The sequence below is a fragment of the Trachurus trachurus genome, assembly GCF_905171665.1.
Source record: "Trachurus trachurus genome assembly, chromosome: 4".
NCBI classification, from domain to species: Eukaryota; Metazoa; Chordata; class Actinopteri; order Carangiformes; family Carangidae; genus Trachurus; species Trachurus trachurus.
The window spans coordinates 29,316,251-29,329,781 of NC_139898.1; the positions used below are offsets into that span (position 1 = coordinate 29,316,251).

General features: G+C 43.6%; 2 protein-coding genes across 3 annotated transcripts in view; one reads left to right on the forward strand and one right to left on the reverse strand.

Moving 5' to 3' along the window:
* The window catches only part of bphl (biphenyl hydrolase like), a 106,858-nt gene extending 100,366 nt beyond the window's left edge, over positions 1-6,492 (forward strand). Inside the window, exon 8 of the transcript XR_014595353.1 lies at positions 6,482-6,492. The gene's annotated coding sequence lies outside the window, so the exon portion shown is untranslated. The remainder of the gene's footprint in view (positions 1-6,481) is intronic.
* Positions 1-13,531, reverse strand: part of phactr1 (phosphatase and actin regulator 1) — a 45,580-nt gene that overhangs the window by 6,286 nt on the left and 25,763 nt on the right. For both annotated transcript variants that reach the window (XM_083970723.1, XM_083970724.1), the window contains exons 2-8: positions 7,379-7,543; positions 4,876-4,956; positions 4,634-4,759; positions 3,717-3,917; positions 3,373-3,634; positions 1,954-2,177; positions 179-335 (exon numbers count right to left, since the gene is read on the reverse strand). In XM_083970723.1, the coding sequence (XP_083826849.1) occupies positions 179-335; positions 1,954-2,177; positions 3,373-3,634; positions 3,717-3,917; positions 4,634-4,759; positions 4,876-4,956; positions 7,379-7,543 (1,216 nt within the window). The remainder of the gene's footprint in view (positions 1-178; positions 336-1,953; positions 2,178-3,372; positions 3,635-3,716; positions 3,918-4,633; positions 4,760-4,875; positions 4,957-7,378; positions 7,544-13,531) is intronic.

A 13,531-nucleotide genomic window follows, 5' to 3' on the forward strand; every position in this document is an offset into this window, starting at 1 on the left:
TCCTTCACAGCTCACGTGGGTTAGAGCACTGTGCAGGTGACTGGGTCTGCAGGTGGAGGAGGTGTGTGTGTGTGTGTGTGTGTGTGTGTGTGTGTGTGTGTGTGTGTGTGTGTGTGTGTGTGTGTGTGTGTGTGTGTGTGTGTGTGTGTGTGTGTGTGTGTGTGTGTGTGTATCTCACCTGGTCAGTTTGGTGGCCGTCTGTTGTCGTGACTCCAGTCTCTCCTGGTCCGACTGCAGCGGCAGGATGTTCTTCTCCTCCAGCTCCCTCTTCGATGGACGGTTACTCAGCTTGATGGCCAGAGAGTCTTTCCTTAACACCTTCATGGCCAGTGAGCCTGCAGACACACACACACACACACACACACACACACACACACACACACACACACACACACACACACACACACACACACACACACACACACACACACACACACACACACAAACACACAGATGTGTCAGTATCAAGTGTCATTTTAGATGTGCTAAGAGTTTTGTTGGGTTATTTCTGACCATTATATCTGATTCTGTTCTTTTTTGTAGTTTTTATTTCAGGTTTTAGATCCAGATTCATCTTGTCTGAAGTAACGCATCTCCACTGTCTTAAAGGGATAGTTCAACATTTCATTTTCGAGGCAAATACAGAGACTGCTTGCCGAAAAACTGCCCTCCACAGGAACACACATCAGCGGTTTTGCATGAATTTATCTCTAAAACAACTCTGTCTGGTAACGTTCTGTTATTATCTCATAGCGTGGTGAATGTGCAGGTCACAACTTGTCCACCAGAGCGTTGTGGAGTTGTTGGATTGTGTATTTGATGAGTTTGATGAGGGAAACCAAGAAATCCCATCAGCCTCCGTAGCGTAGCTCTGAGCAGCTCGCGGCTCTGCTCCACCGTTCTTAAAATAGCTTGCACCAACAATTAAAGGTAACGAACCTACTCCTAAGACTATAGCGATTATGGCAATGGGCCAGTTTGCCAAAATGTTGAACTATCCCTTCAATGTTTCAGCTGACTGTATTTGACAGGGTTGGGGGTTAGACAGACTTTCACACAGAACCAGGGTTTCTCCTCTTTAGAGAATCAGGAAGCAGAAGCCTCCTTCACCTCCCGAAAAACAAACTCAAACATCATCATTTCCTGACCAGCACTGAACTCTGAGGATTTAACGTTTATACTGTTAATAGTAGTGCTCTGTTGTGATTTGTGCATGTTCATCTGTCATCCTGCAACACCTCAAAGGAGGCGATTATTATCTTTTTTTACTGTCAAACACACTAAGCTTCTTGAAAAGTTTCACCATGTACAGTATGGTTTTTTTGTTTGCAGACATGTCACATGAAATCACAGATTATTTTTAAGGCGGAGAAATGCGAGAACAGGTGAAACAGATGCAGAAAAAAAAGGGAAAAAAATGTTAATTCATGTCACTGATGAGAGGAAGTTAATTCGTCAGGACGTTGAGTTCACCGGTGCTGATGGAGGAGAGGATCAGAGCTGAGAGAGAGATGGAAAAACACTCACATGGTTCATTTGTATTTGACTGTTTTGACTGATCTAATATAAAACTAGTCCCAGTGGTGGAGGGATATGACCTTGTAGCGGTGAATCTAGTTTTTCTTTTGCTGATTGTCTGACTTTTTCTTTTTTTTTAAACACACATTAACCCATCTGCATTTAGAAGACGTCTCTTTCCTCATACATTATTCATAATGTGTACGTTTCTGCTGCAGAGTTAAATAAATAAATACATTATATACATAATGTTTCTGAGATGAATTATTCACATCTCTCAATGCGACCTGCAGCTCTGAGCGCCACACTACACACACACACACACACACACACGAACGCACACGTGTTCATACATGTAATAGAAATGACACGTATGTATAATTTATGCATGTGTGTTATGTTACGATTAACAGCTACAGTTGGGTAAACACCTACTTGTAAACAGTGCTTCATCTTCTTCCTCGTCGTCTTCCTCTTCCTCCTCGTCCTCGTCGTCCTCTTCTTCATCTTCCTCGTCCTCGTCGTCGTCCTCCTCCTCCTCCTCTTCCTCCTGGTCCTTGTACATCCCCGGCAGGTCCTCGTAGTCCGCCTCGTTGGGGAGGTTCTCCTTGTCGTCGTCGCACTCGATCATCACCGTGGGAACGCCGTGCATCATGGAGCTGCAGGTCGGTGGGAAAGGTCAAGAGGTCAGAGGCGTGTGGTGCGTGCGCTCGCTGTAGTGTAGCGTGAGCCGAGGGTTTAGGTTGTGAAATAACAAAGAGGAGCAAAGTTTCTGTACAGAGGTTTGTAAAAAAAAAAAAAAAAAAAAAAAAACATGAAGAGAAACAAAAATCACATCAGAGAGTTTTTCAGCTGCAGGAAACGATTCCTCCACCAGCAGCCAATCACAGTGATGGATGAGGAGGCGGGACCTCGTGGAAAAGACGGGGTAGAACCCATTTACCTTCATTAGCAGGACAGATGAAAACACTTTTTCTTCCATGTGGTGTATTTCTGTCACTAACAATACTTATCTCCCATCATGCATTTCTGCAGAGGATTTACAAACAGGCAGGGGGACGATAAACGGAACAAACAGTGACTTCAAGACGCACAAAAACAAGTTTAAAGTAGAGAGAGAAGATGTGTAACAGGATGAATGCTACACACTGTTTACTTCATTGATCGATTTTAATATTAAAATTTAAATGGCAAACAAATATAAGAGTTTGCTACCGTTCTGAGTTTTATATATTTTATATTATTCTTTGTACATATTGCCACTACACACCTCTGGAATGTGCATATTATTCTTACAGATATTGTTTTCTATTGCTTTATATTTATCACCTGTGCTTTTTATTCCTCTCACTTCTGCAACACTGTAAATGTCCCCATCATGGGATGAATAAAGGCATATCTTATCTTGTCTTATATAAGTAAGAGGATCTCTTTTACTAAGTAAAATGTTGAGTTGTGCAGAAATTTACATAAATCACTGAGGTTAAATGATCAACTGCAAAAATAATGTATCACTGGTGAGCTGCTGCTTTTGAATCCTACAGGATGACAGTGTGAAGACTTCCATCAGTCACATCTCGCAGTGGTGCCACTGAACATTACAGATGTCATTACAGATGAGAAGTAAAGGTAAAACTGGTCGTGTTCTCCTGTGAGTCACAAATCAGTCAGATCAGGCCATTTAAGTTTAATATCTCACAGTCTGATCCTGTCATCACAATGATCTAGATATGAAAACAACACCCTGGTTAGAAGAAAAAAACATTTAAAGGCTGAAACAAGTGATTCATCAGATTTTCCTACATTGAAAACCATTAAAATCCATTAAAATTCAACACACTGTGAGCCTCTCACCTCTCAAACCTCTGCATGGTGAGGGCCAGGGTCTTGTTGAGCTCCTCGATGATGCGGCTGGGCGGGTGCATGGCGACGGGCAGCGTCCCGTACTGCAGCGAGTGCCCGCCCATCGAAACGTGGCCGGGGGGGGCGGGGCACTTCTGGAAGGCGAGCGAAGACGGCTCCATGCTCCCCGCAGGGACGGAGATCATGAGCTTCTTTGGAGGTAGAGGTGGAGACAACTTCCCCGACATGCACGGCAGCTTCACCGGGGCTCCGTCTGCACACAGAGGGAGGAGGACGAAACGTGAGCGTGCATAGATTTGTAAAAACACGCCTTATGTGTGTGAGAGAAAACGCACCTGTAATGTGATTGGGCAGCCTGGTGAAGGGTTTGGGCGGCAGCGCAGGAGGTTGTTTGTGTAGCGTTGGAGGTCTGGAGAGTGTCGACTCAGCGCCGTCAGACGGATACACAGTGGACTTCTTCGTGGGCGGAGCCAGGATGGATTTCTGGGCGTGGTCCTGACATGTTCCATCGGTCGGCATCTGAAACTGCAGAGAACCTGAGAAAGAAAGGGAAACAAATGAAACGGTCAGAGGCGACAGTAGCTGCGTTTACATGCAGCGTTTTCCTCAACCTGTCTGAATAGAGACGTCCTTCGGCTCCCTTCTTCTTCTTTTTTGCCGTCAATGACCAGCGTGATCGAACTCGAACGTCAGTCATGTGACCAAAGCAGCTAAACATATTTGCCTCTTTGGAAGCTGTCTTGTCAAAGCGCATCCTCGCTTTTGGTGTGAACACAGTTATGGCAGCACTTGCTGGTCCTTGAAGACAGCAGTGATACGTGTCTTTAACAACACCGGGGAAAGTCGCTAGATTGTCGCTAGTTGCTTTTGACAAAAAAAAGTCACCAGATTTAGCGAGAAAGTCGTCAAGTTGGCAACACTGCTTTGACTTTCCTATTTCCTGTTTCCTATTTCCCGTGAACGTCAATATGTGATTCCTACATATAATAACCCACTCTACCAACCAAATCCACTCTATTATATGCAGCATCAAGCTGATTATCAATCGGCGTAGACTACCTCTTTCAATCCAATCGGAAATGTAATCAGATCCGGGTGAATCAGATCAGCTAAGGTGTTTACATGAGACATTTGGAATCTGATTGACCCATTAATCTGATTATAAATAGCCAATAATTTTGGACCCATGTAAAAGCAGCTAGTCTGAGGTGAGAGGATGAGAGGGCGGCGGCGCTGCGGCTCTGGTTCCTACCTACACCCGCTGCTGCTGCTCCCTCCATCAGCTCTGCACCGTCAGACTCTGACAGGCCGGAGCCGAGCACCGGGGAGCGCCCGTTCTCCATCTTCACCTCCTCCCGCACAGCTGGAGACGAGCCGTCTGCACAGGAAGGAGAAGAAGGTGGAAAAGAGAGTTTATACTTAAGACCTGTCAAATATCGACGAGCCGGTTTGACATCTCAGATTTTATTGATCGCCTGTTTCCTGATCGCTCACCTTTCTCGTACACCTCCTTCAGGACTCCCTTCTTGATGAGCTCCTCTCGGCTCTGCCGTGTGGACATCTTCCTCTCCAGCACTGAGGGACACAGAGGACACGTCACAGTGAGGACATGGTGTGAGGACGCCTGTGTTAGTGTGAGACGCAGCGAGGACACGTCTGGCACCGAGGAACGTGTGAGGAGCAGCCGACGCTCGTTTGGACATCGACACTGTCGTTTGGGGTGTTGAACTCTGCTGCTGATGGTGGCTGCCCTTTCAAAATAAAAGCTCACTAAAGCCACATTTCAGTCGTGTATAAAAATGCCGCAATGATTTTGTATAATAGTGAGATTTGAGCTGTAACAAGATGTTTCATTTTAATTTTAAACCAATTTTAAATCAGCTCAGTGGGGCCTTTAACAGACGCAGCTGACAGGTCAACATGAAGCAAAAAAACATTGCTTTGAAATAAACAAACAAAACCTGCTCATATAAAAAACAAAACAAAGTAAAAGACGTTATAATTTAATCTAATCAATGAAATGTTTGTGTTTCATCTGCTCAGTCAAATATTTCACCAATGAAGCTCTGAATCAAACCACAACAATGATAACACACACCCTGCCTGAACGATGGCAACGGCCCAGTAACGACACATGGTGAACACAACATGAGCGCCCTGTGTGGTAAACAGTGCACAGTCAGATGTACAGTATCTGTGTGTATCTGTGTGTGTGTGTGTGTGTGTGTGTGTGTGTGTGTGTGTGTGTGTGTGTGTGTGTGTGTGTGTGTGTGTGTGTGTGTGTGTGTGTGTGTGTGTGTGGATGCAGGTTTGAGCAGAAAACGCGGGTCGTGCTGCGACAGCTGGGAGAACAGCTTGGCTGCAGGAAGCCTCTCGTCACCTCGGCTCCGTGTTCGCGTCTCTCAGCGCGAAACAGGAAGTGGAACGACTGAGCCAGCGGAGAAACAACGACAACAACAACAACAATAACAGCAACAATAAAAACAACGACAACATCTTCCCTCTCTCCGTCCGGGTCCAGCTCTGTCCTCTGACTCGCTGGTCCAGAGGCGGCGCAGTGCAACGCTGACAAATCTCCATTTAGAGCTAATTTGTTGCCGTGGTGAGCGTTAATTATCGACTCCTCCTCTGCCGTTGTTGTGTTTGTGTCTCTGATGAAGACTGTAATTAACTGCTCTTCGCCTTAATGTTCGAACAGAGTCAAATAAATCTGCCTCGTTTTCACACAGCATCTCTCTGCTCAGACTATTTCTTATTAGTTCCTTCTCTTTTTTTATGTGGCTTCAAAAATCTTTACAAACCCACAAGAATAGAAGTTTTGTGAAATGTATGATGAGCTCATAAAATCCAAAGCTGACAGGATCATTAAAGGGGACATATTATGGAAATGTCACTTTTTGAAGGCTCTTTAACATATATTTGGGTGTTTGTCTTGACTTCCGGCCCCCAAAATGTGAGAATTGACAAGAAAAATCTGTAATGTTCAGGCTCCCTATAGATGGAAATTCATGTGGTTTTACGAGCTGTTCCCTCAGTGTAACTAGATTTAGAATTTGCATAATACCACCTCTACCTAGGACCGGTAGAAGGGCGGGACAAGCAGTAGTTCATTTGCATTTAAAGGGGCAGGAACTGAAACCAGCCGTTCTGAACAGGGCTGTTTTGAGAGTATGAAAAGAGCTGTGATGTTTGATCCTTGGGGTATTTTGACCAAAGCATATTACAGACATGTCTTTAAGACACCGGGGAACTATTTTAATTTGTGGAAAAGGGGCAGAATATGCCTCGTTTAATGACCTGTCCCACACACTACAGAGAATTTCAACAGCATAGACTAAAAAAAGGCGAATAAATATATTTATAAGAATCTTTTACAGCTTTAAATGAGTTCAGGTACTGTGATATTAGAGTCATAGACTTTGTTGTGTGCGTTGTATTTTTATTGCATAATGTATGTGTTGTGTTGTGGTGGAGCTTTCTATTCTATTCTCCTTTTTGTAAGTGTTTTTTGGGGCTTTTATGCTTTTAACTGATAGGACATAGCCTCTGCATATGCGGCGCCTGCTCTACCCACTGAGCTAAACGACGCCTCTCTACTCTGTTTTATTCTATTAAATTATCTCAGTGATATTTTCTTTTATTCTTCTGATTTTATTTGTCACGTCTCTGGTCAGAAACACGTGCGGCGCGGTGGCCCAGTGGTTCGCCTTGTCACCTCGCATCATGCCTGGAGTCTATCTCTGGCTGCTTCGTCCTCCCTGACTGATGTGGTGGTTTGACAGCAGCTGACCTGAGGTCTGCCGGTGCTTTACCAGCCTTACATAACCACAATTACACACTTTGCTCCTGTATCCCCTCGTCCTCCTCCCTCCTCCTCCTCCTCCTTGCTCTCATTCATCATCGTTACTGTTGCTAGGTGTCGCGGGGAGATGTGTATCAAGCTGTGGGTGAGGTAGATTACTACAGGCGCAGGTGTTAATAGTGTTTCTGTTCCCACCTGCAGATGTCTGCTTGAACTTCTCGCTCTTCTTCTTCCTCCATTTCCAGGGTTTGAACAGGCGTCCCAAGGTGGCGAATTTGCTGCGGCGGCGGATGGGAGGCGTGTGCGTGCCGGGAACCAGCGAATCCGAGCGCATGGCTGCCAACCTCTCCACCTCCTCAGCTGGAACGACAACAGAAAACAACAACAACAGGGTCATTACTGTAACAAATGTGCAACTGCCGTTTTCTTCTTTTCCCATCCCATCATAACAGAGCGATTTAAACATCAGAGAGGAAATATCAAAGAGTCAGAGTTTAACCCTGCTCCTCGACATATAAATTACACCATATTAATGAAAGGCCTCGAAATTCACTCTGATTTAAGTTGATTTCATCTTTTTTTTATATAATTAATAATTTCTCCAGATGTTTTTCTAAGTTCAAATGTTATATAGTTACATGTGTGGCTTATATAACACAGCACTGACATAAATATGAGTTACTCAAGGAAGAAAAGCTCAAGATTTATTACATTTATTATTTATTGCCTTTGCAGTTGCTGCTCAAATTATGGAAGCAGTTTCCATTTGAAGTCGGATGCGTCTCCTCAGTCGCCATTATTTTCCATCCAAGCTAACGACACACTTACCCTATACATTCGTTTTACTTCCTTTTATTTATTTCTATTCCCATTTAATCGACTCAAGCTGAGATATCATGTTATCATCATGAGCAGGATCTGAAGGTTTATTAAATCCACAGTTAAGGAAAACAGACGACTGTCTGTGATTTAAATGTCAGGGAACAAGATCTCCCAGGGGGCTTCGCGTAATCGAGTCAGGTAGAGCTCATTTGGATTGTTCTTCACCACAGAGAGAGAGATTCAGGTGGCTCCAACAGAAGAACAGAAGAGGGAGGACGTGCACACATGCAACAACCGAGCGTAAACATGAAGTGTTTACTATTACTACGACTTTCTCGCCTCCAGTTTTTCCGTTCTGCATCTGACTGAGTCGTTCCCACAGGGAGGGAGGAGAGTGGAGGTGCTGCTGCTGCTGGGGGCCGCGCTCTGCAGCAGCATGCTTTTTAATTTACACTCTTCCCATCACACACACAGTAACACACAGACACGCAACACACACACACAACAACAACAACATCCTGCTGTAGGAGGAAGAGTCAACAACCAGAGCATGGAGCAGCAGCAGCAGCCGGCGGCCATGGACGAGGGAGAAACACAGGAAGCAGCAGTGTCAGCAACAAACACACACACACACACACACACACACACACACACACACACACACACACACACACACACACACACACACACACACACACACACACACACACACACACACACACACACACACACACACACACACACACAGAGGAAAAGCAGACACAACTGGACAGATCAGACCTGCTCACTTTCATGTGACAGAAACGCTGAAGGTTCAACTCCCTCAGTAACAGTGACCAGTCACACAAACCAACATGGAGACGCTGCAGGTCTGGTACAATATTTACTGTAATGTGTGTTTCTGTTTCAGATGAGTGAAATAAATGATAACAGGGTCACATCTGTTATTTTATATGTTGTTTTGTTGGCTAAGATCACTATAGCCTGGTAAATCTATTAAATTAACCCTCCTGTCATCCTCTTGGGTCAAGGAAGGAAGGAAGGATGAAAGGATAGAAGGGAGGACAAAGGGAAAGATGGGAGGAAAGAATGTAGGGAAAAAGGAAGGAAAGATAGAAGGAGGGAGGGAACAGATTGGGTCAAAAAGGAAGGAAGGAAGGGAGGGAAAAAGGATTGTGGAAAGAAGGAATGGAAAAAGGAAGGAAAGAAAGATGTAGGAAGGGAACAGATTCGTTCAAGGGAGGAAGAAGGAGGAAGGAACAAGGGAAAAGGGAAGGAAAGAAAGATGGAGTGAGGGAACAAATCAGGTCAATTGGATCAAAAGAGGAAGGAAGAAGAAGTGAGGATGAAGGGAAGGAAGGAAGGAAGCAAAGAAGGAAAGGAAAAAGGATTGTGGAAAGAAGGAAGTGAGAAAGGAAGGAAAGAAGGAAGGATGGAGGAAGGGAACAGATTGGGTCAATTTGACCCAGAAGGACAACAGGAGGGTTAAATCTCTATCTGCCAGCTTTCTTTGTCTTTTTTCTTTGAAGCTCATCAGTCGACTGGGAGCTGAACTGACCTGTGTGGAAAAATGATAAATAAAATATAAAACAGAGTTGGACTGAGTGGTGAAAATGCAGCAAAAGACAGATTTTTGATCTTCTGAAAAAGCCTTGTGTTACTGATGTTAACACACGTTCAGTCAGAGCTGAGAGACGATACGTTTGAAGTCATCCTGATCTCTAGAAAACTCTGGCAGTTGTATGAAACTTTATAAAAAATGAACGGCTTTTGGTCTCATACAGATAAAAAACATATTTTTGTTAAACCAAGGATGATGAAAGACATGAGCCAAAAAGAAAAGAGTCTTATAAAAAGGCCACACAGCTGCACTACAGGCCTACTAGACCTCACTTAAACCTGATCCAAACTTCCATCAGCACTCAGTGAAATCTGTAAAGCTTCTTTTTGAACATCCTGCAAACTGAAAGACCAATAAACACACGGCAACAACAGCAATTCGACCAAAACCTGACTGCAGACTGACGCCCAACAAGCAGCAGGTACTGAAATCTGACCTTGAATCGCCCGTCCAGTTTCTGATCTTGACCTCCATATTAAAATCCATCTAATTTTAGACTCTTTCATTTGGACCAGAACCAACAGACCAGAACTAAACCTGTGAAGGTCGACGGCAGAAAAAATGAACTAACAGTGAGACGGGAACCAGTGAAACCAGCAGCAGCAGCAGGAGGAGGAGGAGGAGGAGGAGGAGGAGGAGAGCTGGTTACAGGAGGGTTATCAGTTCAGATCTGTCACAGCTCAGCAGAGAAACCTTTCAACAACAACTTTTAACAACGGCCCAGTGGCCCTGAACGCACCCCAAACCCCCACCCCCGTCCCCACCGGCCCTGTGGCCAACAGTCGGACCGAGACGATGTCGAGTGTAACACTCAGGTGTGAAGGTCAGAGCTCAGGGAAAAACATCTGTGCAAAGGAGAAAGAAAAGTTTCTCTGAGCAGAAACACTTCAGTACAAATACGACTGAACTGACCCTGAAAAGATGTTATACTTTTACTCCTCAACCAGTCAGAGGGAAAGTTACTGAGTCCAGCTCGGATTCCATTAACTGATCAGTTTTGATTGATTTTGAATCATTTTCATGCAAAAATAAAAAACAAAAAAACATTCAATTGATCCAGCTGCTTTTGCCTCCAGTCACTTACATCTGATTGATTTTAAATCACTTTCCAGTTGGCACAACTTGGACATTTCTCTGATTTCTAGGAACGAATCAATCACTGAATTCTGTTAATTGGGGAAATGATCAGCAGATTAATCAATAATTAAACAGAACTTGCTCCACTTCTGCCAGCTACAATGAAAAACTATGTCATTATCTAATGAGAGAGACTGATATAAGAGCGAAGCGGTCACAAACGCCACCTTCCTGATTTTATCTTAAAGGGATAGTTCAACATTTTGGCAAATTGGTCAATTGCCATAATCCCTATAGTAAGTTCGTTACCTTTAATTGTCGGTGCAAGCTATTTTTAGAACGGCGGAGCAGAGCCACAAGCTGCTCAGAGTTACGCGGAGGCTCATGGGATTTCTTGGTTTCCCTCATCAAACTCATCAAATACACAATCCAACAACTCCAAAACGCTCTGGTGGACAAGTTGTGACCTGCACATTCACCACACTATGAGATAATAACAGAACGTTACAAGACAGAGTTGTTTTAGAGGTGAATTCATGCAAAACCGCTGATGCACGTTCCCGTCAGGAACAGTTTTTCGGCAAGCAGTCTCTGCATTTACCTTGTTCCGTTATTATCTCATAGTGTGGTGAATGTGCAGTTTTGGAGTTGTTGGATTGTGTATTTGATGAGTTTGATGAGGGAAACCAAGAAATCCCATTAGCCTCCGTAGCGTAGCTCTGGGCAGCTCGCGGCTCTGCTCCGCCGTTCTAAAAACAGCTTGCACCGACAATTAAAGGTAACAAACCTACTGCTATGACTATAGGGATTATGGCAATGGGCCAATTTGCCAAAATGTTGAACTATCACTTTAATATTTTCACTGAAATTTTACTTCAACTTTTCTTCTTCTTCACTGCTTCCTGTCACACATGCATCTGACTGTAAACACTTTAATCATGCAGCCTGAGCGGATCTGGACCCGGAGAGGAGGAGGACTCTTCTCTTCCCTCTCGGTTCATCTGTGTCTCTGTCAAAACAACATGTAAAGAGTCTTGCCCCTGATGGTGTTGACGGACCCCCCCCCACCCCCCCACCCCAGCAGTGCAGTGTGAGTCAGAGGGCTCAGTCTCACACTGGAGGGCCACATTCCTTCAGCCTGACCCCAGGTCTGTTATCTGACTACAGCCTCAAAACAGTGACTCACTCCACAGCAGCAGAGCAACAACAGCAGCAGTGATATGAAGCATCTGGCTCTGAGAAGCCACTGGTCCAGGTTCTTGGACTTGGATCAGTTGTTTTTAATTGTTTTATCAACTTTAAAAGGATAGTTCACCCAAAATTCAAATTGCACTCATTATCTACTCACCCTCATGTGGACTAAGGGCTGGGAGAAGTTTCAGAGTCCTCCGTGGCTTCTCTGAGTTACAGGGGGTCTCGGCGTAGCAGTGCATGTCCATATAATGGTTGCAAATGGATACCAACTGTCTTCGTAACAAAAAGACACACCAAAAAACATCCAAATACCTCCATGCTGCTCGTATGTAATGTCCGTCTTGTATTGAAGCCCCGAAATGCGAAATTGTTCCGAAAAAAATTAAATAAGTCTATATTTCAAGCTTGTTTTGTAGCGGAAGGTGGACGGACCAGGAAGAGGACCAGGAATTTTGCATTTCAGGGCTTCAATACAAGAGGGACATTACATACGAGCAGCATGGAGGTATTTGGATGTTTTTTGGTGTGTCTTTTTGTTACGAAGAAAGGTGGTATCCATTTGCAACCATTATGGACATGCACTGCTACGCCGAGACCCCCTGTAACTCAGAGAAGCCACGGATAACTCTGAAACTTCTCCCAGCCCTTAGTCGACATGAGGGTGAGTAGATAATGAGTGCAATTTGAATTTTTGGTGAACTATCCCTTTAACTGATCAATAGAGTCCAGTTCACAGATATGCTCTGGGTTTTTTCCTGAGCCGTGACACTAGAGAGACGGTGTTTACAGTCAGCAGCAGCAGATTACTGAGTGAATCACAACATGAGCGGCTGAAGATTAACGGCCGACAGGAAATTAATGGAAAAACTCTTCTGAGTATTGATTTGTTTTAGATTGTTTATCGAGTGAAAACGTCAAACATCATCTGGTTTCAGCTTCTTGAACGTGAACATCGTAGCTCAGTAAACTGATCATCTCTGGAGACTGGTCAGAGAAAACAAACAGTGTCACATCACATTATCTGCTCTTTCATTCAACAAAATCAATAAAAGAATCATAACTAGGAATGAAAACTAGTGATTACCTTCCAAATTGATCAATCTGCCAATTAATGTCTTGATTAACCGTCAACAAAATGACCTAAAGTGCAACTTTTCCCCCATTTTCTTGGGGGAAAAAATGAAGAAAAAATATATTTAATTAAACTATCTATCTGTCAATCAATTAATCAATTATTTGACTTATCACTGCAGCTCTGAACAAGACATTTTGTTACACTTTATAATAAGTACACACTATTAAGCATTAGTTAAGCATGAATAAACACTGAATTCTTCATTTATAACGCATGAATACTCATTAGTATGTAGTTTATAAATACAGTTAGTGCTTATCAATGATGAGTACAACATTTTAAACTGTTTTCAACTAAATACTAATGAGTATTCATGCGTTATAAATGATGAATTCAGTATTTATTATAAAGTGTTACCAGACATTTATATCAGGTGGTTGAATGAATTTACGCTAAATGAGTTTATGAATATATGACTATAAGAATCAAATCTCCCACTCTGAGACTTATGGAAGCAGTGTGTTATATAATCATTATAATCAATCAATCCTCTCCGTGT